A 26,942-nucleotide genomic window follows, 5' to 3' on the forward strand; every position below is an offset into this window, starting at 1 on the left:
CGTATCTCCCTTCGTATCCCCTGTGAAAAAAGGCTGAGGCTTAATTAGCTTGGAGAAGAGAAGTCTCCCAGGAGACCTCATTGTGGCCTTCCAGTACATGAAGGGAGCATACAAAAAGGAGGGAGAACAGCTGTTCACGAGGGTGGATAGTGATAGGACATGGGGGAATGGTTTTAAAGACGGGAGGTTTAGGTTAGATATTAGGAGGAAGTTTTTCACACGGAAGGTGGTGATACATTGGAAAAGGTTTGCCTGTGGAGGCTGTGGATGCCCCATCCTTGGAGGCATTCAAGGCCAGGCTGGATGTGGCTCTGGGCAGCCTGGTCTGCTGGTTGGTGACCCTGCACATAGCAGGGGGTTGAAATTAGATGATCATTGTGGTCCTTTTCAACCCAGGCCTTTCTGTGATTCAGTGTTGGTGTTAAAACATGATTGGTGTAAATAGTGGTGTTACTGAAAAAAGTTCCTGTAGCATTTTTGCAAAAAACCCCTCCATCCTTAGATTAAAAACCTGCAGTCAGCAGTCCCTCTTTGTTCATGCCAGTTGAATATTGAAAAATGAAGTAGAGGGATCTAAATCGAATTTAAGAATGATAGCCGTACAGTTGTGGAGAGAGTCGCTACTGTACAACTTGTACTCTGTCAAGGTAATTCAATTATGGATGGTTATAGTTGAGGGTAATTTGTTAATGTGTTCCTTGCAAGGGGAGAGTAATTCTAACAAAGCACTGACGATTTTATAAATTTTTACAAAGATGCTGTAAAAGGAAAGGGATTTTCTCAGAATCTTATGATATGCATAAAACATTGAATATATTACATTTCTGTGTGTTGGGAAATAAGTTTTTATGAAATGTCATGGTATCTTAGTCTTTCAGATTATAATGACTGTAATATTCCTTTTAAATTTCCCCTTTTTAAAACTAGTAATGATCAAAGTTTGGATTAATATTAATTTTCTTTTGCACTTGGTAGTTTTCAGAAATGAGACTTGAGAAGAGCCAGAGGTGAATCAGCCTGTCTTTTGCCTTTTTGGTCAGGGCACTCTTTTGAAGAGCAGGTTCAGAGAGAGCAGTGGTAGCTGAGATTAGAGGCCAGCAGAGGCACAGAGCTATGGGTTATGTTGCTCACTCTTCTGTTTTTGGGGTTTTTTTTTGGTTCTGTTACGCTTTCTGGGTCTTAGAGGCCAAGTATTTCTTAGAATTGCAGTGAAACAGTCCCCACTGCTCATGGTGAAGGCCTGAGGCAGCATCTACAAGGAGCCGCATGAGGAGTCCTAGTGATGAGGCCACAGCCTTCACTGAGGGAGATGTGTTCTTCCTGCCTTCTGTGCCTTCTGCTGGGGCTTGTATTCTTTTGTATGTCTATTGTACGACAGTGGCATTTCCCAAAGGAAGCCTTTCAGCGTGAGCCGTGTGGAAAGAGCACAAGCCAGTAAGCTTAATACTGGGAACGCTGATGTTTTATCATTTATTTTGAGGAGCACTGTGGTTTGTCACACTTTTATGCATGATAGACCCTTTTAAAGAAGTATTTATAAAGTCTCTTCTGTCAGGAGAGGGCAAGTGGGAGATTCCAGATAATTGGAAGGGTGAAGTAAAGAAACAAATTTTGAATGTCATCTGAACATCATCTCAGTCCTTGAAGTTCAAATGGGAAAAGATATGATTCTTCTTCTCAGTACCTTCCTGTAACCAGTGCATTATGGAAGAAAGCACATGATGCATGACATTTAGTAGTGATTTTTCTTGAGAGGGACCTTTAGGTTTTGAAGCTAAGTAGTTTGTGCATGGTTTAGCACAATATAAAAAAGTCCAATAACTGAAATGAGGCATAAAGCCTCATTTTATCTTCATCTTCACTATGTGCATTTCAACACAACCTTCATAACGATGTTATTTTGAACTTCTGTTGCCCATACAATCAAATATTTCACTATTCTTTGAAAGCATTAAAGAATGATCATTGGTTTTAAAATCACACTTTCATTTTTTACCTACTGTTATTTGCAGTAATCTAGAAGATAAGCAGTAGTGAAAGCAACTGGGTCAGGAAAACAGCACCTGTTTTGTTCATTTCCCATCAGTACCTTACACAGTTGGTTTTACTGAGTTCTTATTCCAGTGAGCATAATTGAGATGGCACAAAATGAATTGAGACTGAGGGAGAATTAGATGAAAAAGGGTTATACTCTTAAGTGGATATATGGATGCATATGAAGCAGCTTTACAAAAAGAAAAGAAAAAGAAGAAAGAAAAAAAATAAATATTGAGTTTTTAACTTGTATTTTCTCTATAAGGTAAATATTTACTGCTGATTCTATCTTAAAGGTGAGGAATGAGGGAGGAAAATTAAGCCCAGAGCTCATAAGTGACGTATAGAGATAATACAGCTGAATCATGGATTGAGGAAGGCATAGAAGTTAATCTCATAACTGACTTCAGGGTTTTTGATTTACCATCAATAGCAGAGAAGGCACTGTAAGCACAGTTGTGTTTATGATTACGCTTGTAGCATAATTAAATTCATTGGGTGTTTCTGAGTGTATTATGATTTTGATTTGACTGAATCTTTTCTTGAAAGGGTGCAAATCTCTACAGGTATTCCTGTTTTCAAGTATTTTTTCTCAATACATTTTATATCACACAGTTTTCAAACTTACTGCTTTTAATTTTTTGTTCTTTATTTTGTATTTTATAGTGAGGTTTCAGAGCTGTGATGAAAACCGAAAAATATACTTTGGAAGCAGTGAGCCAGAAGATTTCAGAGTAGGTGAAGACGGTGTAGTATATGCAGAGAGAAGCTTTCAACTATCAGCAGAGCCCACAGAGTTTGTAGTGTCTGCTCAAGACAAGGAAACTCAGGAAGAATGGCAAATGAAGGTGAAGCTAACCCCTGAACCAGCATTCACAGGGGTCTCAGAAAAGGTAAAACAAAAACTATACGATGTTGTATGTATAAGTAGCTCTCCCAAAACAAGCTTAAAAATAGGTCTTTGATTCTGGTTGTCATGCACGTCTCCATGAGGTATTTTACTAAATGGGCAAATACTGCATTAATAATTGTAAAGCTGGAGCCTTAAAAGAGCTGCTCTGTTGTTATTGTGTAGCTTTGCTAAGGCATGGAAAAGGCATGTCTGTTTAAATATGTAGGATTCATTTATGTTTGAGCACTTTGTTTGTATAGTTTGAGATTTATACCTGAACTTAAGTCGGACATGGTCATTTCTTTATTTTAAATTGCTTTGAAAGTATTGCGGTATTTATTCAAGCAGTTAAATATAACCACAAAATAAACAAATCTGTGCTAGTATGCATCAGTCAAGTTTATTAGATGGGAGCTGTAGTTTTGCAGTGGTAGTAGGAAAGCATTTCTGGCAGGGAATATTGGCTTTGTCTTGTCCCTTCATAATCAAATTGGAAGCTGTAAATTATTCATGATGCCAACTGTACTTGGTAAGGAAGATAGTCTCCCTCTGCTGGAAGCTGCCATAGGATAAATCATGTACTGTACTGTAACAGAAATCACACCTACCTATATATAAATAAACATATTTACTTTAGGAAACCAGTATTAGGTCTTCTCTGTTTGCCTGTGTTATTACTTGCTGCTTGGTGTTTCTTCTCTGATTAATTTACAAATAAGGAACAAAATTTATTCCTGGATTAGTGTATCTGTTACGGATATACATTAAAGATTTATGCATAATTTCAGAATGGATGGTGTGATTATGCAAGATATTTTTGCTGATAACACTTAGGTGAAAAAAGCTCTGTAACTTTCAGGGTGAGTTTGTTTTGTTTTGTTTTTTGTCTGTTTGCAGATTGCTTTTAAACCTCTTAAGGCACGTTTTTAAACAAGGAAGTATTGTTGTTTTGTCCAAAAAAGTCTGTGGAAGGGCATATACTTAGATATGTAACAGCATGCCCTGTTCCTTCCACAGATGCAGTTCAGGCATCCCTAACGTTAGTAGAATATAGAGTAGTGGAATCTGGCCTTCAGTTGGGCATCTGTTTTTAGTCTGTGACACATTTGATTAGATTAATGACTAAGGGAAGGGATAGGGAGAGGAGGGAGATCTTTCTCTTAAAAGATTTTGAAAATGTTTTTGTCTCACTGTCTCACCCCTAAGCAGGCTAGCATGGTTATGTGTGTGCTGGCGTCCAAAGGCTAAAATGTCTGCAGCTATAGAAGGGAATAGGAAAAGAATGTTGACACCCAGCAGAGATTAATGCCCAACGTGTAAAGTGGGTCATCTACAGCATCCATCATGGCTGACATAGGTTTAAAATAATTACAGCATTAATTCGATGGGATTTAATAGGGTCATAAATATTTGAGACATTCCTTACCAGTATGTATTAAACTTCTCTTGAAACTCAAATTATATTTTAGAACACCCAGATCTAAATTTAATGTACAGTAACACATTACCTGGACTGAAGTTCCAGCTAATGGGAAATACATAAAGGCATACTATTAAATTCTGCAAAATATTAAATACTTTCCTGAAAGCAGAGGATAGTTTACACAGTAGTGCCATGTTATAAATGGCTTCTGATTTCATTTCTCCTCTGACATGAATAAGGAGGAAAGAAAGGGAGTTTTTCTCAAACAGTTGTAAATAACATTTGGCTGTTTTTGTACTCATCTGTTAATGTAAATAACACAGTGGAGAGACAGCTTTTCAGTCAATTATGTAATTGTATATAAAGTATTCTATAACATCTCCTAACATGTGCGTAATTTTATCATGTACCTGGGAAAGGACCAAAAGAAAATTGAAGACATCGTATTTCCATGGCAACAATATAAGGACAGCAGCCATCTGAAGAGACAGAAGAGAGACTGGGTTATCCCTCCAATCAACCTACCAGAAAATTCCAGAGGACCTTTTCCTCAAGAGTTAGTTAGGGTAAGGAAGTTAATAGAAATATGATTTCAGTGTCCCTTAAAGTTTTTTCAGGGAGACTTCATGTGAACGATGTTTTGTTTACGATCCAAATGTCCATTGAAGTCTTTTGGGCTGATTGCTATTTATTCCTATATTATTGATTTATTTTTAAGTTGTCCCCATGCTCCTGTACTGGAATAAAATGATTTTATTTCTGGTGGTAAGTACTGTGACAACTTCCTCCATTTTAAGGAGGATCTCTGCAGGTTCAGAATGCTCCAGTTAACCTGCAGAGTTCTCCACTGGGAGATGTACAGGAAGAGGAGTGTACCAGGAGGAAAGAGGAAGAGGGAGGTGATAGGATGAAGAATGCTCGTTCCTTTGCAGGACTCTGCATCACAGTGCCAAGAGTCCAGTGCAGGAGACCTTCCATCCATGATCACGATTGTTACAAGAAGTAATCAGAGATAGTTTTATGTTCCTGGAATTTTATTAACTCGCTTTATGACAAGTGAAAGAGTGTGACTGAAAACCTCAGTCTTTATACTAACTATCTCAGCAGCAGTTACACCTATCAGTTGTTTGTAGCTAATGTAAACACTATCTTTTTGACACACAGATTAGGTCTGATCGTGATAAAAGCCTTTCGCTACGGTACAGTGTGACTGGCCCAGGAGCTGACCAACCTCCAACAGGAATCTTCATCATCAACCCCATCTCAGGACAGCTGTCTGTGACAAAGCCTTTAGATCGGGAGCAGATTGCTTCTTTTCATGTAAGAGTTTAATTTACCATAAATCAGATTATCAAATTGAAGATTAACATCTGCTTCAAACATGACTTGAGCAGCCGGCATTTAGTTTTCTATGAGATATGATTTGAAGAGTCTGTAGCAGATTTATATTTATTGTACTTACTGAGGCTAACTCTTACTATGCCTAAGCAGCTTAAATGCATTAACAGACATAAACAGTGATTAAATGTATTTATACAAAGTAATTTTAAAAGATTGAAATATGGATACTGTAGTTTATATTTCAAATGCAGGCCATTGATCACAGTCTCCACTATTGCATATTTTTCAAAAGTTTACTTTTAATTCAGCAACTTAAATTAAAACAAGACTGCTATTAGAAATGCGGCAGCTGTGATTTGAGAAATGGATGGGAAGAATAACCTACCAATTTTCATTTTCGGGGCAAATCTAAGCATTTTAATGGAATTGTAATCAGTCTGCCAGCTTATGAAAATGATATTCTTTGCTCTAAAGAAATTGACTGAGTAGACCGTTGGTTCCAGTTTTAGTCCAAAAGAAGGCTTTGAAGGAAGGAGGGAGACCAAACTTTAGCATAGAATTTTCACTGCTGTTGAAAGGCCCAGTTGAAATTTTTACTACACACAGCTCTTAGAGAGAGTTTCCAGTGTGCTGTTGATTAAAACACTCCTTGTCTGGCTCTCTTGGAATCTATTTGAGTGCTACTCCTGAATGGAGGACATAGCAGATGGCAATTGTGTGTGAAACCTGGCTCTTGCAAGGGTAAATGGTTCCAGCATCTATGAGATTTTACTGAAAATTTGGCAATTTAAGATTTATTGACATAAGAATTTACATCTATATGAGCCATTTCCAGAGTAGTGGGTTAATCATGGCTGCTTGCTCTTTTCTAGTAGGTTTGCAGCCAGTAGATAGATACCTAATGGGCTTTAGCAAGATGGGTTGTTTTTTTTTTTTGCATAGCAATTGTCGGGTTATGGCCTAGATACATAGATTTATATTTTCAAAAACTACTGTGTTCCCCCATTTTTTTTCTGTCTAATTTAAGTTTATTTAGGTAAGCTTGACTATCAAAAGTAGTTAGCCTATTTTGACAACCAGGACATTAAATGTAACACTTTCAGTTTCAAAGATATTTGGTCTGTAAACTTCAGTTTAATTTTATCCTGGCATTTTATTGTGTTTGCTGACATGATTTATCACAAACTTTGCCTTGGTTACCTTTATCATGTAACACGAATATATTCTCTATGCTTTTTCTGTGCATTCATGTCTATTCAGTATCCATAATATCAGCTAAGAGTGTTTGAAAGTGATGCCAGCATTTATTCCCTTTGAATTGTTAATGAGGTCTATCTTTTTAAATTTTTCATCCCTTTAATATAAATATGCATGCTTTTAGAGGCTGATTTTTAATGATCATTATTAAAAAGAGAATTATATTTGACAGCTGGCATTGCTATTAATCAAAATTATATGATTCAAAAGAATTTTCAACAAATCAAAATAGTATATAACTTCTAAATAGTTTAGATACCAGTTATCAGCTTGAAAACTTAAAAAAATCGTGAGGGGGAGCAGTGGAAGCTGACAGACTGCACTGATCTAAATGTGTCTGGCCTGAATCATTGTGTCACCATTATTAGTATCTACTCGTGACTCTGTTTTATTTTGCAAATTCTAATATTTTACGATAATTTTTGTAGCTGAGAGCACATGCAGTGGATGTAAATGGAAACCAAGTGGAAAATCCTATTGATATTGTGATTAACGTCATTGATATGAATGATAACAGACCTGAGTTCTTGCATCAGGTTTGGAATGGGACAGTCCCTGAAGGATCAAAGCCAGGTAAGATATGGGCTTCCACAGAGAGGAGGTGGGGGAAGGAGAAGGTTACACAGTTACATTTTGAAAAGATGATAAAGGGTGTATCTTCATACCTTCTAACATTTTTGAAGGTGTCTTATAAATGTAATGAGTAAAATCTCAGGTACTGTCTTACTCTTTCACTTTATTTTTAACTCTTTTTAGCATGTCGAAGAAAGTAGACTGTTGCATAAACTATAACAGAGGAGGATTTAAGATTATGATTAGGTTCCTGTTTTTGAAAATCCTATTTAAAATGTCACAGTTCTTCCAGTTATGTTCATAGTAGCAATTGCTGCTCATTTACTTGACAACTGAGGATATAAGAGATGTCTCACACACCAGCAGATTCAGTTCCAGCTCTGATTCTCGGAGGCTCGGAAACTGGGATTTGAAATCAAACATTTGCATTTGAATTCTTGAGAAAACTCTAAATGTTGTTCACATCTCATTAAAATTCTAATCAGCTCATGTTTACATTTGCACTATGGCTGAAATGACTTCCTTAATTTGTCCATAGTGCAAAATGAAATTTTTAAAAAGGCTAGCAAAAGAAATAGATTTTCTCACTTTGCAGTGTTGACTTGGCACTGAGATGGAAAGAATGTACATCTCAAAGACCTTTGAAAAAGTATTACTTACATTCATTTTCAATCACTATTATTATGCACACCAATTCTGAAAATCAAGTATATTTTCTTTGGCCCAATTAATAATATTTTTATCTAAACATTGGGAAACTGTGTTGTTACAGAAATGTTATTTATGGCAGAACTGTAAGATTTCACTGTTTATGGAGCTTCTTCAATTCTAAGCAAACCTGGTATTTTATAAACAAAAAGTATTTTTATCTCCTGTTATGTATTTTAATTACATTGTTGGTGAATCTTGGGTTTAATCAGTTTGTTTGAATAAGAGATGGAATGTGTAGAGTTTACCAAAAGAAATATATACTTTGACCGTTGCTTGTAAGTAATCTTGGGTAATTTGAGTAAACTGTTTATATAACATCAATTATTTATCCTGCTGCTAGGAACCTATGTGATGACTGTTACTGCCATCGATGCTGATGATCCCAATGCACAGAATGGGATGCTGAGATACAGAATCTTGTCACAGGCACCAAGCAGTCCCTCTCCCAACATGTTTACAATCAACAATGAGACTGGTGATATTATTACCGTAGCAGCTGGACTTGACAGAGAGGTATGGCAGATCTTGATATTGTAGAGTGGTTGTGTCGAGTGTTGTGAAAATGCACAATTTTTGTGAGTAATTGCAAGTATTTCACCTCCTTTCCCACTCTTTCTTCCTTTCATCATTCTGTTGATGCTAGTTATTATTGCAGGCCTAGAGTATACAAAGCTAAAAAAGAGAACATGACTACGTGGATGGAAACTAACCACAGACAATTTGTGTGCGATTTTAAGGAATGGGTATGCTCTTAATCAGGATCATGCAGACAAGGCTTCAGGTGCTCAGCTTGGGTGCTGAAATGGAAGACTTTCTTCAGCTCCAGCCCTCTCCTCTTGCTGAGTTCTGTAAGCAGAGAGTAGATGGAAAATAGAATTGGCTTTGTGTTTTATTAATCTTGGAAGCTCAGGAGAGGAGCTTCTGTCCTCCCTGTTCTTCTTCCTAGCTCTTCACAGGGAGGTGGTAAATATTTTAAATCTTCTAGATGCTGTGTTGCTAAATTGCAGTAATGCCCTGATCTGAACTTTGCTGATTGAAATAAACCAGGAAAAACATGACTGATTGTAAAGTTTGAATTGTACATGTCTCTAAGAAATAAAGAAGTCTGTTGTGGAAACTGTATAAAGATAGGTCTTAAAAATCTGATCACACATTTGAAAACTTAAGAAAAAAATTCCGTCAGTAGCTACCTGCCACGTCCTGGACAAATGCCGTTCTGTCCAGACAGTTCTTTACTGAGCCCTCCTCTGGAGAGAGAGGGTGCCAAGTCCTTTGCTCTGGTTTGCCAAGCTATGAGGTGAAAATATTTCCCTCTTCACTTCAGATGTGTTACGTGGGCTAACTACATTTTTGAACTACCTCAGACTTCTTAAGAAACGACAATAATTTCAAAGAAGCTATAAGATCTGAGCAAATTTTAACTGAATGCATCTTGTTCTCAGTTTTGTTTTTACTAACCTCTTTTTAGCATATTGAATCTAAAAAAAATTTTTTTAATTAAATGTGAAGGTCAGCTTTTAGCTGTTTGCTTATAGTTATTCAAAATGGAGAACAAAGGGTGCTCTTGATTGGATATTAATATTTTACTGCACTTGGCAGTTTTAAAGTGGCCATCAGAAGCTTTGAAAAGCTAGACAGACAAACAGATATTGTGGTTAGTTTTTTAAAAAAAGTTTTATTAATATTTCTTCTGTTAAAATTGGTTTTTGTGAGACTGGCATTAAGGAAAGGAAAACCCTGAACCTTATAATATCGCAGTGCTGAAAGAATGATGGGTGGCTCTGCTCTTGTTTTTAAAATCCCTTGGTCATCTTTGACAGGTACACTTTTTTCCTTTTGGCAGATAAACACATAGAGATAACTCAGAGTTATATTGCTTAGTGACTAGCTTTAGTGTGATTTAACTCGGAAGAAACCAGCAGTCTTTGCAGCTTTGATGCTCATATTAACTTTGGAAGAAGACTTGTCATTTGCCATCAGTTTTCCCAGAGGATCACTGTACTGATACCCAAATGCGTATTTATAAACATTTATTGCACACGCTGAATATTAATGATTAATTTTAAAGCATTGAAATATTAAATTAGACTAATATGAGATAAATTGGTTTCCTTCCCAAGCTATTGCTTTGCTTCCTTCATTTCCTGAGTTTCGTGAGAGTCAATTTAATTAAAACAACCAGGATTCTCAAAAGCCAGATCTGAGTCAAGCAGGGCTTCTGACAGTGCTCTGGGGAATGCTATGTTGTACTTGGACTTCCCTGCAGAGGTGGTATCCATGAGCCTCCTCTGGGCTACCACAGTCTTCTCTTTTGTTTACATCTTGACACCCTTCGTGAAATTCTGATTGGGCTCACTAAATACTGAGTACAGTTTTAAACTATTATGTGAGTGTAAGTGTTTAAGGCATTAAAAAAAAAAAAAAAAAAGTGATCCCCTGATAGCATTCCTAATAGAATAGCTCAGTTGAAAGGGACCTTGAAAGATCATGTAGTCCAACTGTCTGAACTCTCCAGATTTAACAAAAGTTGCAGCATATTAACTCTGAATAATCTGCTGGGGCATTTTAGGTTAAATACAGACAATGCATTGTCCACATGAACGTGCACAGGAAGGGAGAATTGCTTAAGTACTCAGCTAAAGGCAGAAGGAATCTTTCACTTGTTTCCCTGAAGATGCTCTTTCATGAGTTCCAGCTGTTCTCATTTCTTCCACTGCTGCTGTGGAAGAATCTGCTTCAGCATTAAAACATCTGCCTTTCTGTTGCTGGAGGTACAGAAGTCAGGCAGGATACTTAAATTTACACACAGGCATTCCTGTCTCACGTGAGGTTAATTCAGTGAAGTGCTCTTTTTTATTTGACCTGTGTTGAAGTGGAAAGATTTGACCTGATGAGGTCTGTGTTCTTTCTTGAAGCTGCCAGCTCGTTTTCAGACGTGTTGCTGCAAAGTTTCTGTGCAGGCTGCTGACACATGCTCAACGGCTTACTCCTGGCTGCTTCTCAACTCTCAGTAAAACGAGGAGAGCAACCTCCCCTATTTTCCCCATGCCTGTAGAAGTTGTGCGCATGCTGATTTTCCTGAAGCTTCATTCCCCAGCAGTTGATGTCATGTATCTGAGTGCTGGAATGGGGTGGGAGAAGGACAGACAGGAAAAGAACTCGCATAACTGCTGACTTTTGGGGCATTTTGAGAATTTCCCATGCGCTTCTTTTGTTGGAATTAAATAAGAAGATTGTGCGAAAGTTGAGTCTCTGTGTAATAATAATGGAGTTTCCTTAATGAAATTTGCTGCTTGGGATCAATGTGCTAAGACCCAGATGAATCAGAAGCACCTGCTGTTTCAATAACTCAGAATCATCTGGCTGCAAGATTTACTTCAATACTGCTCTAGATTTTATTGCTTCACTATAAGTAAAGTATATTTTTTCCTGGATGAAAGCACCGAAAGTATTTCTTTGATTCCCTTCTGACTGTTTCTCGTGTTGGTGTCGTAAATGAAACCTTTAGGATGTTTACTTAAGACTTACGAAGGTCACTTTGCAAGTGTGTTTTCCAGAGCAGAATGCATATACATACATGTGTGTTATTGAATGTATATATTACATTTCTCTATCAATAAGATTAGTATTGTTTTTGTTTTAAAAAGACCCATGGAATGCTTATGCAATAATAGACAGTGTCTTGTAGGAGTTCCTTTGTGAAAGAGGACATGAGCATAAATTATCTTCAATGTCAGATAAAGATGAATACATTTGTTTTAAAACTTTATATTCAGTAGCTTGTATTTGCAGAACAGAAGTGTGCATATCCTTTGCATCTCTCATCAATAGCACTGCGTTGCAAAAAAAAAGAAAAAAAAAAAGATATCATCAGTGTCATTGTCCTTACTCATTTTTGTGTCACTAATTCTATTTCCTAAGCTATTTACATGAGAAATAATCTGTCACAAAGCTCAGTTTTTAAGTAACGGGAGAAATTATGTTACCGAGTGGAAAATTAGGCTTTTTTAAAGTATTTTCATTTTGCTACAAAGATTTTGGCTGTGTTGGCAAACTGTTCATGAAATTGATATTTCAAAGTAACAGTAACTCCTTATGTTGGAGTTTTCTTTTTGAAAGAATTGAATTTATGATGATAGCACCTCGCTCGCTCTCTATGAACTAAATTTGAAACTGAAAAGCAATAAAGTATACACAGTGTTTTCATTTCATGGTAGAAACTATGGATGAGTTAAAAGTAACTTCCAAGCAACGTTGTGTCAGAGTTTCTAATTTTATTTCTTTATTCTTATTTTTAACTACAACTGTGTCAGCTGCATGTTACAAAGCCAACCAGTCAGAGGCCAGCTCCCAGCAGGGCATTTCTTTTACAGAGAAAAGAAGCTGTGCTTGGGAACGCTGGCCTCCCTCCAGGCCCGCCGAAGAGCGTGGCTCCCTGGCTCACAGAGCCCGAGTAACACCATGCGAGGGAGGAGGCAGCAGCCATCTTCTCCCAAGTGTTTAACATTTATGGAAGTAGTTTGCTGGGTAGCTCCCTCCCCCTTCTTCCTGCTGCCCCCACTGGTCTCAGTAAGCCCTGACACCATTTGTTTCCATAGCAATGGGAAGAAGTTGCAACTATACTTGTATACTTAGGCCTGACCGTTATGGTGCTTTGGCCAACGGATGTACCTTGGCTCAGTCCTCTCAAATGCTTTTGAGGGCTGCACTGTGTTATAGTGTAAACTGCACACTGCTGTTTCTTTTTGTTTTTTTTCTTCTGATTTAAAAAAAGCGTTTCTAAACCTATAAAAAGTGATAATAGCTTTAACTGCCTAAAGTATTCTCAGTTTTGAAAATAGGAAGTAGGCAGTCTGTGGTTATATTAGTAGTATTTGGAAAGTTAAGCGGTGGTTCAACAGAGTTGAATGCAACCTGGTGCATTATTTCTGTGGTACAAACTTTGCTTCTGTCATTTCAAATGATGCTAACTGGAATAAACACTACGATGAGCTCAATGCTTAGCGACGTGTAATTTTGGAAACACCTGCTGTCCTACAGTAATGTTAGTTTTGTCTAAAACTTATGTTGATGTCATTTTGTGTTTTAGAAAGTACAACAGTATACATTAATAATTCAAGCTACGGACATGGAAGGAAACCCAACATATGGTCTTTCAAACACAGCAACTGCTGTCATCACTGTGACAGATGTCAATGACAATCCTCCAGAGTTCACTGCTATGACTGTAAGTACAGGGGTAGGACTAATGGAAGGATGTGCATATTTATAACTGTTCCCCACTTTTCTCATCATGCTCGCAGATGGTAAATGTTTATTACTTACTGAATAGCTTATCAGCAGGTAGGACTTAAATATATGCAGGATATAATATATACCTTAGATATGGTATTCTCCTTAGACCCAAAGCAAAAGTTGATTAGGGAATCAAACTGTCCGTTTTCTGGTTGGCCTCAGGTGAGCTTTGTTAGATAAGTTGTCAGGGCTCCAATGATGTGAGAGATGCTCCAGTACCAAATGAAGTAGATACTGTGGACTACAGTACAACTCTTGCATGCGTTTGCGAGTATGGTGACAGTCTTTGTTCTTTTTGCAGTTCTATGGTGAAGTACCAGAAAACAGAGTGGATGTCATAGTAGCTAACCTAACAGTAACAGATAAAGATCAGCCACACACGCCTGCATGGAATGCGAGGTACCAAATGACGGGGGGAGACCCGACAGGCCAATTTACTATCCTGACCGATCCAAATAGCAATGATGGGTTGGTAACTGTTGTCAAGGTAAGAGATGCCTGCAATTCAGTGAATTAAAGAGAGATGGAATAAGTGGGAGAACACTGAGAATAAATGTGAACTCCTGAGGCCAGCACAAGTCTTGAAAGTAAAATGAATGTGCACTGTCTGTCTTGTGGAAGTAAGCCGTTCATCTTCTGGAATGTTTCCTTGCTTATGCTCTAAGTAGTATTCTAAATGATCAATTGTAAAAGGCAGGTAAGATAGTTGAAAATGACAGATTTTGAAGCTTTATTTACCAAAATATAGGAATTAGTCTGGGAAAAAGTGTTTGCTTAGCATTCATTGCTAGTCTCATGGAACAGCTTCCTACCTCTTGGCATCCATTAGTGGTAATGCTTGTTGTTTGCTGATATTATGTCAACACGTTCCTGTTAAGGAACAGGTACAGTTTAAACAGTCAAGTCACAACCAGAGAGGAGAAAGTGATGGGTGGGAGGCTACTTCTGCAAGAGACTTATAAAGACTGGCTATTTTTAAAACCTCATTTAAATACCTTTTATGGAATAATCTGTCTATCTTCATTCCATAGCCAACACTGCTCTATGTTGAGCGTTGACTTACTTCAAGTGATAATAACAGTGTGATTCTATAATTAAGCCTGACAAGCAGTAGCCACCTTTCCTTATGACTCTCTGATAAGCGTAACATCTCTGGGCTGGCCTGTTCTGCTTTTGGCCCATACACTTATAAAGTCAAGTGTAAGATGCCAGTGTTCCCATTTGGAAATTAAAACATTAATTTTCTTTTGTAATTCTTTTTCCTTTTTAAATCATCTCAGTATCTAGGTGAGAAAACGATATCACTCTGGCTGTACAAAACTCCACACTAGGGTGGTGTTTTATTTTGTGTTTTTTTTTTTTATAACTCTCTCTTTTCTATAACTGTACTTCCCCAGAGGTACCAATTGTTATATTACAGTCTTCAAGCAAGTATTACATGTCTGTGCTTTGTAATTAGACATATGTGTATCTTTTTCAGATCTAGGAATAGCATAAAACTAGAAACCTCTGGAAAAGTGAATCTGAAAAATTACTTAGATTAAGCCAAAGTAACAAAAGAGAAGCAGCCTGGAGCATGCAAGTCTCTAATGTGTTTGACATAGCTTTGCTCGCTGAGAATTTGTTAAAATAAATTTCTGTCCCCTCTATTGCTAGTGTCTCAGTGCTTTGCCGTGTCTGACCTGGTTTAACAACAAAATAGCAGCATGGGGGAGCTTCATTTGGAATAAGAACTTGTTCCTACAAATGAAAGGGAATGATGGGTCTGTTCGGAAGGGGGTCAGATGTATCATCTGAAATCAGAAGCTCTTAAACAGAACAGAAAAATCAGCTTACACTGGTGAATTGCAGTTCTGCAGTCTGACCAGCAGCACTTCTGTAAGCACCCAGGCACAGGGCTGTTTGCAGTGCAGTGAACTGGTCTGTCAACTTGTAATGAAGATTGGGTTGTCTCTTGATTGACTTCACGCTGTCAGGTGCCAGTTGCCTTAGTAAGTCTAGAGTTGGTGCAGGCAGGTCAGTGTGTAGCACTAGTGAGAATCAGGTCTTAAGAAATGCCTCAGCCATGTGCAGCACAACAAAGGAACTCTAGCTTCAAACTATCTCTGCTCCTCCTTAAAGTGGACTCCTGGCTCAGTGAGGAAGTCCCCAGACTGTAGGGTATCTGAACTCTGAAAATGGGAGTAGTAGGGATATCAGCAGTGGGGTTAGCTGGGATTACAGTCTTTCTAGTAAAATACAAGGACATAGGAATCCATGCTCTAGGGGGCTAGGTATGGTTGTGATCTTGTTTATAGGACACTTGCCTTCTGTGTCATGACAGTGAAAGTCTCTCCACTGGAGAGCTCCTCTCAGGGCACATCTGCTTAAATGAGTGCCACAAGCTGGGACTCCCTATGTCATCTTCTGATGAAACTATTTGTTTCTTCAGTTGTAAATAATGGAAGTACTCAAGCAACTTAAATCCAAGAAATGCCAAGGTTTCAAGCTGTTCTAACCATACAAGTGCTACTGCTGATGAGCAAAACCCCAACCCAGCTATGTGTTGAGGTATTACGTTGGTTGTGTTCCTTTTCAGCTCTTTTCTCGTTTTTCAGAAAACCAGCAGAAGTATTGCTTTGAAAATGTACTTTAAAGTAAAAATTTTTTTCATGTCCAACACTGTTGTGAGTAAATGTTAACATTTCCCACTCTTTTCTTTTCCCAGCCCATTGACTTTGAGACCAACAGGATGTTTGTACTTACTGTAGCTGCGGAAAATCAAGTGCCTTTGGCTAAGGGGATTCAGCATCCTCCTCAGTCAACAGCAACGGTGTCCATTACAGTCATTGATGTGAATGAGAGTCCATATTTTGTTCCAAACCCCAAGCTTGTACGTCAAGAAGAAGGGCTACTTGCTGGTAGCATGTTGACAACTTTCACTGCTCGGGACCCAGATCGTTACATGCAGCAAACCTCCCTAAGGTCTTATAAACATTTTACAGTTACTTAACAAATACAATGCAATATCTGTTTTTTAGAGCATGTGAGGAGCATAGAGACTGTGGAGTGATTTTGTTTACCACAATGCATAGCTATAGCAATACCTTCTGTAGCTTTTTAGCAGCACTGTCTAAAATGGATTTTTGGCTGTGAAGAAAAGATAACCTGACTGGTGTTCATAGGTCTGTAAATAGGATCAAATTCTAATGCTACCTTCATCAAGGTAGGGTGAAGGTACGCACGGTGTTAGAGTATATTTGGCACCCCATTGAGTTCAGTCAGAACAGTCACATGCTTGTATGAACTATGGCTTTTGCAATTTAAATAAACTAGCAGTTTTGATGCTGTATCGAAACTATGCTAGACTGTGGACCAAATCTTGACGATTTTTCTTCTCATTTGTTCACCAACAGTTCGCAGTATTGTTGTTGCCTATCTGTTAATTCTTGTGCTGATAGCTATGATTGTAATTTGTTTACAATTTGCTTGAATTCTAAAAGATGATCTAAATTAGAGCAGTGGGGAGTATAAAGGAAAATCATGGAAACTTTAAGCATACTTGCACATGCCTCATTCAGAAAGTGGCCAATGACTACAAAACTAAAGCTGATTGTTTAGCCTTGGGTCAGGACTCACTTTGCTAGTTTATCCAACAGCTTTTTAGCTTATATGGAGGAAACTCCAAGACTTCTTTCTAGCTTTCAGAGAGGTTCCGAGGTTCTTAACATTTTATTTTCACTTAACATTGGTTAGTGGTAACTGGTAGGATGCTTTTTTCTGGATGTAAGCATTGTAGACGTGGTGATAAGACTCTCAGAATATATACATTTTTAATGAGCTAAGATGGCTTTCACTTGATTAATGTCAAAGGCCAAATTTGATAGATTGAAGGATGGTTTTGAAAGATGCTCTTTTTTTCAAGTGAACATGAGAAACATTCATTAAAACCAATGCCTCTTTAGAAAATTAAGTTTGAGTGATACTGAAAGCATGAGAATAATTTATTGCTGTTAACAGCTCTTTGTACAGGTACTTCTCTTCATCTTTCCTACTTTCAAAACTTTGATAACATAAAAGTTAGTATCGTCAATGCTGTAGGTGTAGAACAAGCAAGAGGGATCCTTAGTGAAGTATTTTGAGTCTGAGTCTGTGTATTTTTTTGATTCTATGTACTTTATGGTAATTGTATGGATTACTCCAATAATGTGATAACATGCATGGCAGGGCACTTTAGAACAGTCCTATGTTGAGATTCTTGAATGTGCATCTTCATGAATTTTAGTGACAAAGCTTAACAAATGGAACTTTTATAAAATGCTGACTCCGAATTACAAAAATGTGTTCAGAATACAAATTCAAGTATCTGTGTTATGTTTATTGTCAATATTTATGTTGGTAAATAAGTAGCACATCTTGTGTTAAAATACACAGGTACTCAAAACTTTCGGATCCTGCAAATTGGCTAAAAATTGACCCTGTTAATGGACAAATAACAACCACAGCTGTTTTGGACAGAGAATCGATATATGTGCAAAACAATATGTATAATGCAACTTTTCTTGCCTCTGATAATGGTATGTATCAACATTGCATATCTTTTCAAAAAGCTTTCATCTATTTGACTCTATTTTACTGGGCAGAAAACAAAATATGCTTAGCATATGTCTAGTCAGAAAGCCTGTATTAGTATCAGGCTCCATATAGTTTCCAGCTACTTGTGAAGCAGCTGAAAAATAAGTGAACAAGTTCAGAGAAAGGCACTGGTTTTGTTATGTCAGTCAAGCTTACAGAAAACTGAAAAAGTCTGCACAAGACTGCATGAGGCTGAGTTGGATTCACAGCAGGAGTAGCTGATGACTTTGTGGGAAGTAGCTCATTGAAGGGGGTCATGGATTGTATTTTTCCATATTCTGACTGCAGTAGTGCAGAGGAAAAGAGTTTTTTTCTTTGGCAGTTTGTTAATGAAGATCTCTGCTCAGAAATTAGCCCTGTGAGAGTGGCTAGGGTGTTGTGCTGTTTGTGTTCAGTACTGGAAAGATAGGTGTATTTAGTAGTATTCTCACATTAGAAGGGAAAGCTGAGGCTGTTTATTTGGGAAAGAAGACAAATGGTAAAATTATGCAAACTAGTACAGTATAACAAAGCTAGGTCAGCTATTTCTATCCTTTTGGCCCTGTTCTGGAGAGTAAAATTAAATAGAATTGGAAGGAAGTTTTATTGGGTACAGCATGAGGAATGAGAACTATTGCTAATTATACCAAGAAATTCAGTGCTACATGTTCTCATAAATGTGTGACTTTAACAAGGTTTAAGGAAGCATCACACGTTCAGTATAGATAACAAGTGTCTAGAAGTAAGAATCCACATGCTGAAAGTAAGTATTAGAAAGAATTTAAATATCATGTATGTGATGAAGGATGATAGTAAGTCTTAGAAGTTAATAAAGAATTTCTCCAGCAAATTCTCCAATGCATTTGTTGTGGACTTCTGAAAAATGAACCTAGCTATTTGTTCAGGTAAAGTGATGGAGTCCCCCTCACCTGTGAATCAGCAGTTATGTTGAATTTTGCTGGGTAGGACAGTTAGTCTAAAGGCAGACTACTGATTATTTGTGTGTTTGCAGGAACGCTGACAGCGTTAGACTGTCAGTAAAGGCTTGGTAAAGGCAGAATACCAAAACGTGCATGGTAATTGAAAAGTGTTGTTAAGATTTCATTTCAAGTACTTTTACAACTGTTAACAGGCTCAGTACCTGGTTCTTTTTCTTTTTTCTCCAAGGAATTCCTCCAATGAGCGGAACTGGCACACTTCAGATATACTTGCTGGACATCAATGATAATGCTCCCCAAGTGAACCCAAAAGAAGCCACCACTTGTGAAACCCTGCAGCCTAATGCTATTAACATCACTGCTGTAGACCCTGATATTGATCCAAATGCAGGCCCATTTGCCTTTGAGCTGCCTGATTCACCTCCTAGTATTAAGAGGAATTGGACTATTGTTAGAATTAGCGGTAATTAACATTACAGAAATTTTAATTGTGTTAAAGGAACTATTGCATATTGTTTTCTGTTTTCTACTTTAGTGTTATCTCATAATACATGCTGATCTGGTTAACATAAATAGGAAAAAAACCTTGGCACAGGTTCCCCAGAGAAGAATAAATTTTAAGGAAGTTTACAGTAAGGAAGTCATGCACTTAGTGGGTCTGATACCCAGTTATGCAATATGCAAAGCCGTTTTTGCCATTTGTTTTTTACAACAACATGAGCAATACACTGCCTCGTAACAAGTGCCTTGTTTTTACCCACAGGTGATCATGCCCAGCTTTCTTTAAGGATCAGGTTCCTGGAGGCTGGTATCTATGATGTGCCCATAGTAATTACAGATTCTGGAAATCCACATGCATCTAGCACTTCTGTGCTGAAAGTGAAAGTTTGCCAATGTGACATAAATGGGGACTGTACTGATGTTGACCGGATTGTTGGCGCAGGACTGGGCACTGGTGCCATCATTGCAATTCTGCTTTGTATCATCATCTTGCTCAGTAAGTAGATGGATCTCTCAATCCTGAGTCTTGTACTCTTGTATTATAACTGCCATTTTATGTTTTAATCCCATGTACCTTGACAAAGACCAGGGAGGGATTAAAGTCTCAAATACAAAAACTGTTGTTGAACAAGTATGAAAACTTTCTGATGGATTAGGAGTTTGTGAGAAAGGTCATAATTAGCACTTGCATGGATACTTGGCAGTCAAGTTCACCGTCCCCACGCTGAGCTTATGAAGGAAGTTTTCCATCTGTGCCCAAGGGCACATGTTACATTACATCAGTGAGTGATCAGGACGACAGTGAGATTAGCCCTCAGACATTCAGTCTGTGGTCCTGTTGGTACTGTGTAATTTGGCACCTCCCACGCTAGGTTGCACAGCCTCTGAGGAATGCTCTGGCATTACTACTATTGTGTGTCAGATTAATGTAAGTAGGCTATTTTATGATTTTGGAAAGTAATGTATCACAGCACTTCATATAAGGCCTGACAAGCTGGCAGCCATGCAGGAAAAAGAGATGTGTGTATTTGTTCAAGTACTACATAAAGCTGTGCTAGTATTTTATTTTTGTGAAATGGGGAAATGACTAAACATCATGACTAAGTATCTGTCCAGTGTAGTAAATTAGATGCCAGTTCTCCTACACACTATGGTTAACTGATTTCTGATTGTGGTAGAACACGAGAGAAAGATTAACCTGTTTAGAGTATACTGTGCACTAGTCCAGAACATAGAAAATGATGGAAAGGAGTCGTGGGGTGGGGAGCGTGAGGGAGTCTTTGAGCCAGGCAAAGCCAATGGCTGAACACAAGAAAAGCACAGTGATTTTCCTGGTACAAGGCACTCTTAAAATGTCAGATAATGGTTTGGCAGACACTTAATGAAACTGCTGTATCTTATAAGGTATTCTTTGGTGGTTTTTTTTTTTTTTTTTAAACATTCTTCTTATTTTTACATTCAAGATACAACTACCTTCTTGGAAAGAAGTGTCAGTATAATTAGAAATTTACCTAGTATATTAGAAAATCATGTATTTATTCTGTTTTCTTTCTTATTTTGCTTTCTTTGTTATTCTGCTTTCTTTAATAGCTTTAGATTGTAAACAATCAGTAAAACAGAAAAATTATTGGTAATGAATGATTAAAAATGTATGCCACTGTGTAAAGTGCCATATATTGTTTGGGCATAGTAGGGAAACATGCAGGCAGTGTAATCTGGAATTCTTATTACTATTGGAAAGATTTCTTTCCTTCTGAATTCAATGATTCATTATACTTGTTTTTTCTTACTTTATGACAAGTTTATTTTGCAGATACAGATTTGTGACTTAGAGAAGTAATACGTGATAGATTTCCAAATCAAGTTGCTTATAGTATCCTAAGTTTAAACTTCTTCAGCTTAAGCTATCTTCTTTTAAATTTGAAAATAGAAAGCCATCCTGGAATACTGAAATGTCTCATCCAGAACAAAAGATAACAGTAGTAATATGGTTTAGATTTGCACAGTTTTCCATGCTTTAGAATCAAGATGTGTGTTTGTCTTCTCTGTTTGCTGTGTAGTTTTAGTGTTGATGTTCGTAGTATGGATGAAGCGCCGTGATAAGGAGCGTCAGGCCAAGCAGCTCTTAATTGATCCAGAAGATGACGTGAGGGACAACATTCTGAAATATGATGAAGAAGGTGGTGGAGAAGAAGATCAGGTGGGGAATGATGAATGCTTTTTATGTAAAGGCTCCTAATTCGCTCTGCACTTTATTTTGTTTCTATTGACAAATCATAATAAGTAGCTAATTTCTGCATAACACACTGAGACAATGAGTACTATTTTAAAAACCTGAAAAGAAACATTGCTTTCTCATGTTGCTTTTGCAGTTGCACAGACAGAGACTTTCTGTCTCTTGGGTAATATGTAAAATCAATAGCATGCTAACTTACACCATTAAAAAAAAATCATGGTATTCTTGCCATATTCCAACCAAGGCAGTTATATTTAAATGAAAATAAAAATCTCTTCTCGTTGTAATCTGTAAACCTTCCGCTCCTTGTCTGGGATCCTGTTGTATGGAATCACTAATACAGAGTGGCTAATACAGTCTGTTCCAAATACAACCCTTGTTTATTGGTAGGTGAATGCTTTTCTGGATGCACAGTAATGTGGGCTATTGACAGATTGGCCACTACTGGGATTTCAGCTTGGAAAGTATTTACGTTTCAAGTAGCTGTCAGGGCACATCTGTGTTTATTCAGATACCTTTCCAGGCAGGTGCCATATGCATTTACTCTCACATCACCTCTGGTTGAACCATTGTTGATATGTCAGAGAACTAGGAGTGATGTGTATATGCTAAGAATAGCTACTTTTTCCCTCTTCCCTACCACCTCTCTCAAAGTTAGTGAATTTCTGAGCAGTGTGGTTTCCTTCCTTCAGAGGAGATTTGTTAAGTGCTTTATGAGCGTGACAAACAGTAGACTAATGCACATTATTACTGGTAGAAGTGAGTGTAATAATTATGAAGGGAACAGTGCATATAATACAGCCTGAGAAATTTTCCAGTAAAAAGCCTTAAAAAATCAAGTATAATTTTTCCACGCATCCGCAGTCATGTTCATCAGGCAATTCAGTTATCTGAAAAGTGTCTCCCTTCACTAGTGCAGACACGTGTGGATTCCCTCTGCTCTTCTGTTGGTTTGCATGAAATTTTTGTTATCCTTAGTAACTTCCAGGCTTCCTGCATTTCCCCAGTTCCTGTTCCTACTTCCCGAGTTTTCCACATAACTTTGTTTTTAAGCAGTTTGCAAAGGAAACTTCAGCTTATGCAGTTTTGGAAAATCATTTATATTAATAAATTGAAGGCAACCCTTTGAGATTATATATATTCCAGTTTGATTGTACAGACTGAATACGAGAACTGTATCCAGCTTGTGCATGTTATTGCACAGAAGATAACAAGGAAAGTCTGTCCTGTGAGGACTAATTCTCCAGTTCATGTATCCCCAGCTCTTGTCCACCCACAATTCCCTGGAGGATCTGCTTAGCAATTTTTATGTAGTTTTGGTTTTAATTATTGATGACACAGTTCCCAGGATAGAGTCAGTAAAGTTTTCAGTGTTTATACTGTTGGCTACGGAATTGTAGGTGATACTGTTAAGAGTGTTGGGAGAGGTTGTGCCTGCAGATCAGAAACCTTAAGCCTTGTAGTAGCAGCATAGGGAAGAGTAAAATAATCGTTTGAAAAGAGTGCTGGAGTCTCTCCTCTGTCCATTGTACACAGTGCTCCTCAGCAGGGAATGTGCTGTTTTTATCAGAGAGATAGTCAGGGGAGCACAGCAGGACGTAACATTTTGTGAACACAGTTAAAGATTAGCAGGATGTAAATCATCCAGAAACGCAGCCTTTCACAATCTATGAATGGATGTAGTGCATGCAGTGAAAGGAGGAACTGTTGGTGCAGTAGTAAACTGGTAAGAAAAGGGAAATGAGAATCAGTTCTAACGACGAGTCGAGGAAGCACCAAGATAAAGGGAAGTTCAAGGACTTCATTTTAAAAAGAAAGATTTTTAGCCACAAAAACTCTGCTTTCTTTCTTATGGTACATTTTGAGGACGTTGTTGGAAATTAATTATTGTAATTACCAACCATGTTGTTGAGGTACACTGGTCACTCTCTTGATCCCTTGAGCAGGAATCTAAAAGATCTTTATACACTTCAGACATACCGAATGTCATAGGAAGGATAAGTAAAAAAGTGATCATGTGTCTGAACAGAGAATACAAACTTTCATGTTGGCACCTAATTTTCTATCTACATTGGATGGTCTCAATATCTTCTGTCTTGCTTTTCATGAAACTTCATTAACTTGATGGTTCACTACTGAAAAAAAGTAGATTACTATTGGTGCTTAACTGGATGATCACAATTCCTAGGTTCACTTGTTCTTCTTTTCCTTCTTTCCTCCCTCACTCCTCAACCCTCTGGGGACTGCTGTTTTGATGTAACATTACTGTTATTTCTTATAAAACAGTTTTGCACACATTTTGTATACGATTTAAGAACTATTTATGCCAAGCTTTTCTAGTGTCCTAACAAGTTCCTTACAAATAGTTATCTCATCTTTGCAACCCTGTACAGGCAAAGCAATGTAAAATGCTATTTAGGCATTGACTATCTCTTCTTTTTTTCCTTTTTCCCCAAATTTAAAGAGTTAAAGTATCAAAGTTAGGTGTTCTGAAAAAAGCATTCAAGACTGCCCTCAAAAACTGGTTTTCAGAATGAGGCCTCATCAGGCCAGTGTTCCATTAAAATCAAGAAAAAGATGTTTAATGTCAGCCTTGGATCTGCAGATGATCAGCAAATATGTATGTCAGTATTAATGTTTGTTGCTGCCTTATCCCGAACAAGATCAGTGCTGATTGACCAAGCGGCCTAGTTGGAAACCTGGATGCCTCTCATGCAGAAAAATAAAGGGGAATGCTCAAAGCTTCTCGCAAGTTTCAGTGAAAGCACAGAATATTTTAAGAAGTTGAAATATTTTTATAATCTTTACCTTTTAGAATTCCTTTTCCTATTGATAACAAGTAAATTATTTAGGCCTTTTTAAAATTACCCACTCTTCTGAATGAATACTTGAAGATTTGCATAGTGTGGCTTCATCGTCATCTTGTTTATGCAGATATTTTAGGTGACCAGATGATTTGGTTGATGAGACGCCAAAGATGTGTCTAAAGTGATAAAATTAAGATTCTTTGGATCCTAAACCAAACTACTTTCAGGCTTCTGGTTTGTTCTTGGAGGGTCATTTATTTGTTTAGGAGGTGTTTTTTTGTTTGTTTCTCTTAAATGCTATTCAGTTAGGTTTCCAAGCTGTCACAACACTCTCCTAAAGCATGCTCAGCATGTTGCTTTCAAATTCTTTGTTCGTGCAATCAGAGTGATGTATCCAGTAACAAATTTGATTAGTTCCAAATTCCAACTCCATCCTCTGAGGCAGAATGCTTTGTTGTCTTTTGTGTTTGTGTGTTTTCTCCCCCTTCCCAAACTAGAATTTTGAATTAATTGTGATGTGAAGATTGTCATCGAAGAGCAATTTATTGTGTCTCCTGTTAATCCACTCTGAGGCCTTCTTGACCTGCTTTGCTCACTGGCAGACTAAATGGTTGTAAAGAAAATTGAGGTTCTGGAATGATTTGTTGTCTCTAGCTTGGAATGATCTACACAGGATTGTGTGATCTCCACAGTAGAGAAAAATGCATTTAATTCCCTAAGCCAGAAAGGCTGTATATCTGTCAGTCATAACTGATGTCAGCCTGCTCCCAATGCAGACTGTTGTCAACACAGGAAGTGTTTTGGCCTTTTTTCACTTGAAATTCTGTTTTTTTGGAAAATAAAGTTTAAAACCTGACTCTGAGAGCTCTACAACACTCATATTGTCCAGGCAGGAGTGCTTTTTTTTCTTTTTTTCTTTTTTCTTTTTTTTTTCCTTCCCACTGTTCTGGATGCTGAAAGGAGAATGGAGTGTTTAGAGAGGGAAGAGATACTCCAGGTAGGAAGTCTGCTAATCTTTCAGGGGTTTTGTTTAATTTTCTAGTTGTAACAATTTGGCTACCTGTTGGAGTCACACCGTGAGTTACTTTGGGTCGCCACCATTCCACAGGAGTCAGTGGGACTGCTTTGGGAAGGATTTGGGGTTTTTATTCCCTCTGAATGTTTAACCTAGCTATTGGTGGCAGAGGCATTACACTTTGCCATATTCTGAAACGAACGTTACCAAGTGTTATGACAAATTCTGAAGCTGGGAGCGACAGTCTTGATTAATAATGAATTGCCACATGATCTGGAGCTTATAATTGTTAGCAGACGGAAGGTGTGAGTGAGAGACAGAGGACTGACATAGACCTGGTGGCATGATGTGCAGTCAGCTTGTAACACTATTGTCAATTCTAAATGCAAAAACCTTATGTTGGCTGAGTGTTAAAGCACTTAGCACGTCTGCCACGTAGTTTGCATGTGTGGCAGATCACAACCTATAAACATCACTAATGCATTCTACCACGTCCCTCAAGCCACTTATGTGATTTACATTGAGGCAGTGGGTGCTCAACTGGGATACTTGATGCATGCATCAGCTTGATAACTGTGATACATATTGTTTACTATTTAATTGTTTTTTCATGAGTCTTCTATAGTACGTTACGGAATATGCTCCTCACATCTCCTTTGAGTCCAGTTCTATGATGTTTCCTGAATTTTAATAGTGCGTAGTCATGCAAGTGGTCTTGTTGATGCATATTAGAGCAGCAAGTGCTGTGCCTTGAAACTATTTTCGGCTGTCTTGAATGTATTTTAACCTGACTATCACACTCAAATACAAGAGTTTCTAAAGCAGTGATTTTGCTATCATTAAGTATTTTTCTTACTAAGAACTCTGCTTGTTCCTTCCTAAATCACTGTTCCTTACAGTCTGTTCAGATGTTAGTCGATAGCTCACTTTTTCTCCTGTTTTATTGCACATTAATATTGAGAAATAAAATAGCAATTATTTTAATGATAAAAACATAATAGTCTACTTTTAGGTGTGACTGGATCTAAATTCTAAACAGGAGTTTCTCATTTGTGAAAGAGGATAGCTTTTTATTCCAGCATTTGTGTGTCATTGATAAAAATGTACTGAGTAATCATTTGTATTTTAATAGTTTGTTTCTTTTTTCTGTTTCTTTTTTCATTACTTTCTGGATATTGGTGTCTTAAGATTACATCAGTTTTATATGCTGGATCTTATCGTAAGCTCTGTTGTAAAAACAATATTTCTGAGCTACTTCATCAACAGTATAAATCCATATGATTATATTTTACCATCTGGAGTGTTCAGATCATTTACTCTCACTTC

General features: G+C 37.6%; 1 protein-coding gene across 1 annotated transcript in view; it reads left to right on the forward strand.

Moving 5' to 3' along the window:
- The window catches only part of CDH2 (cadherin 2), a 112,170-nt gene that overhangs the window by 72,200 nt on the left and 13,028 nt on the right, over nt 1-26,942 (forward strand). The window contains exons 3-14 of the mRNA XM_048938443.1: nt 2,701-2,927; nt 4,769-4,915; nt 5,514-5,669; nt 7,376-7,520; nt 8,572-8,744; nt 13,321-13,458; nt 13,828-14,013; nt 16,234-16,490; nt 17,940-18,082; nt 19,287-19,520; nt 19,821-20,054; nt 21,619-21,758. Coding sequence (XP_048794400.1) covers nt 2,701-2,927; nt 4,769-4,915; nt 5,514-5,669; nt 7,376-7,520; nt 8,572-8,744; nt 13,321-13,458; nt 13,828-14,013; nt 16,234-16,490; nt 17,940-18,082; nt 19,287-19,520; nt 19,821-20,054; nt 21,619-21,758 — 2,180 coding nt within the window. The remainder of the gene's footprint in view (nt 1-2,700; nt 2,928-4,768; nt 4,916-5,513; nt 5,670-7,375; nt 7,521-8,571; nt 8,745-13,320; nt 13,459-13,827; nt 14,014-16,233; nt 16,491-17,939; nt 18,083-19,286; nt 19,521-19,820; nt 20,055-21,618; nt 21,759-26,942) is intronic.

Source organism: Lagopus muta, chromosome 3, assembly GCF_023343835.1.
Source record: "Lagopus muta isolate bLagMut1 chromosome 3, bLagMut1 primary, whole genome shotgun sequence".
Taxonomy (NCBI): Eukaryota; Metazoa; Chordata; class Aves; order Galliformes; family Phasianidae; genus Lagopus; species Lagopus muta.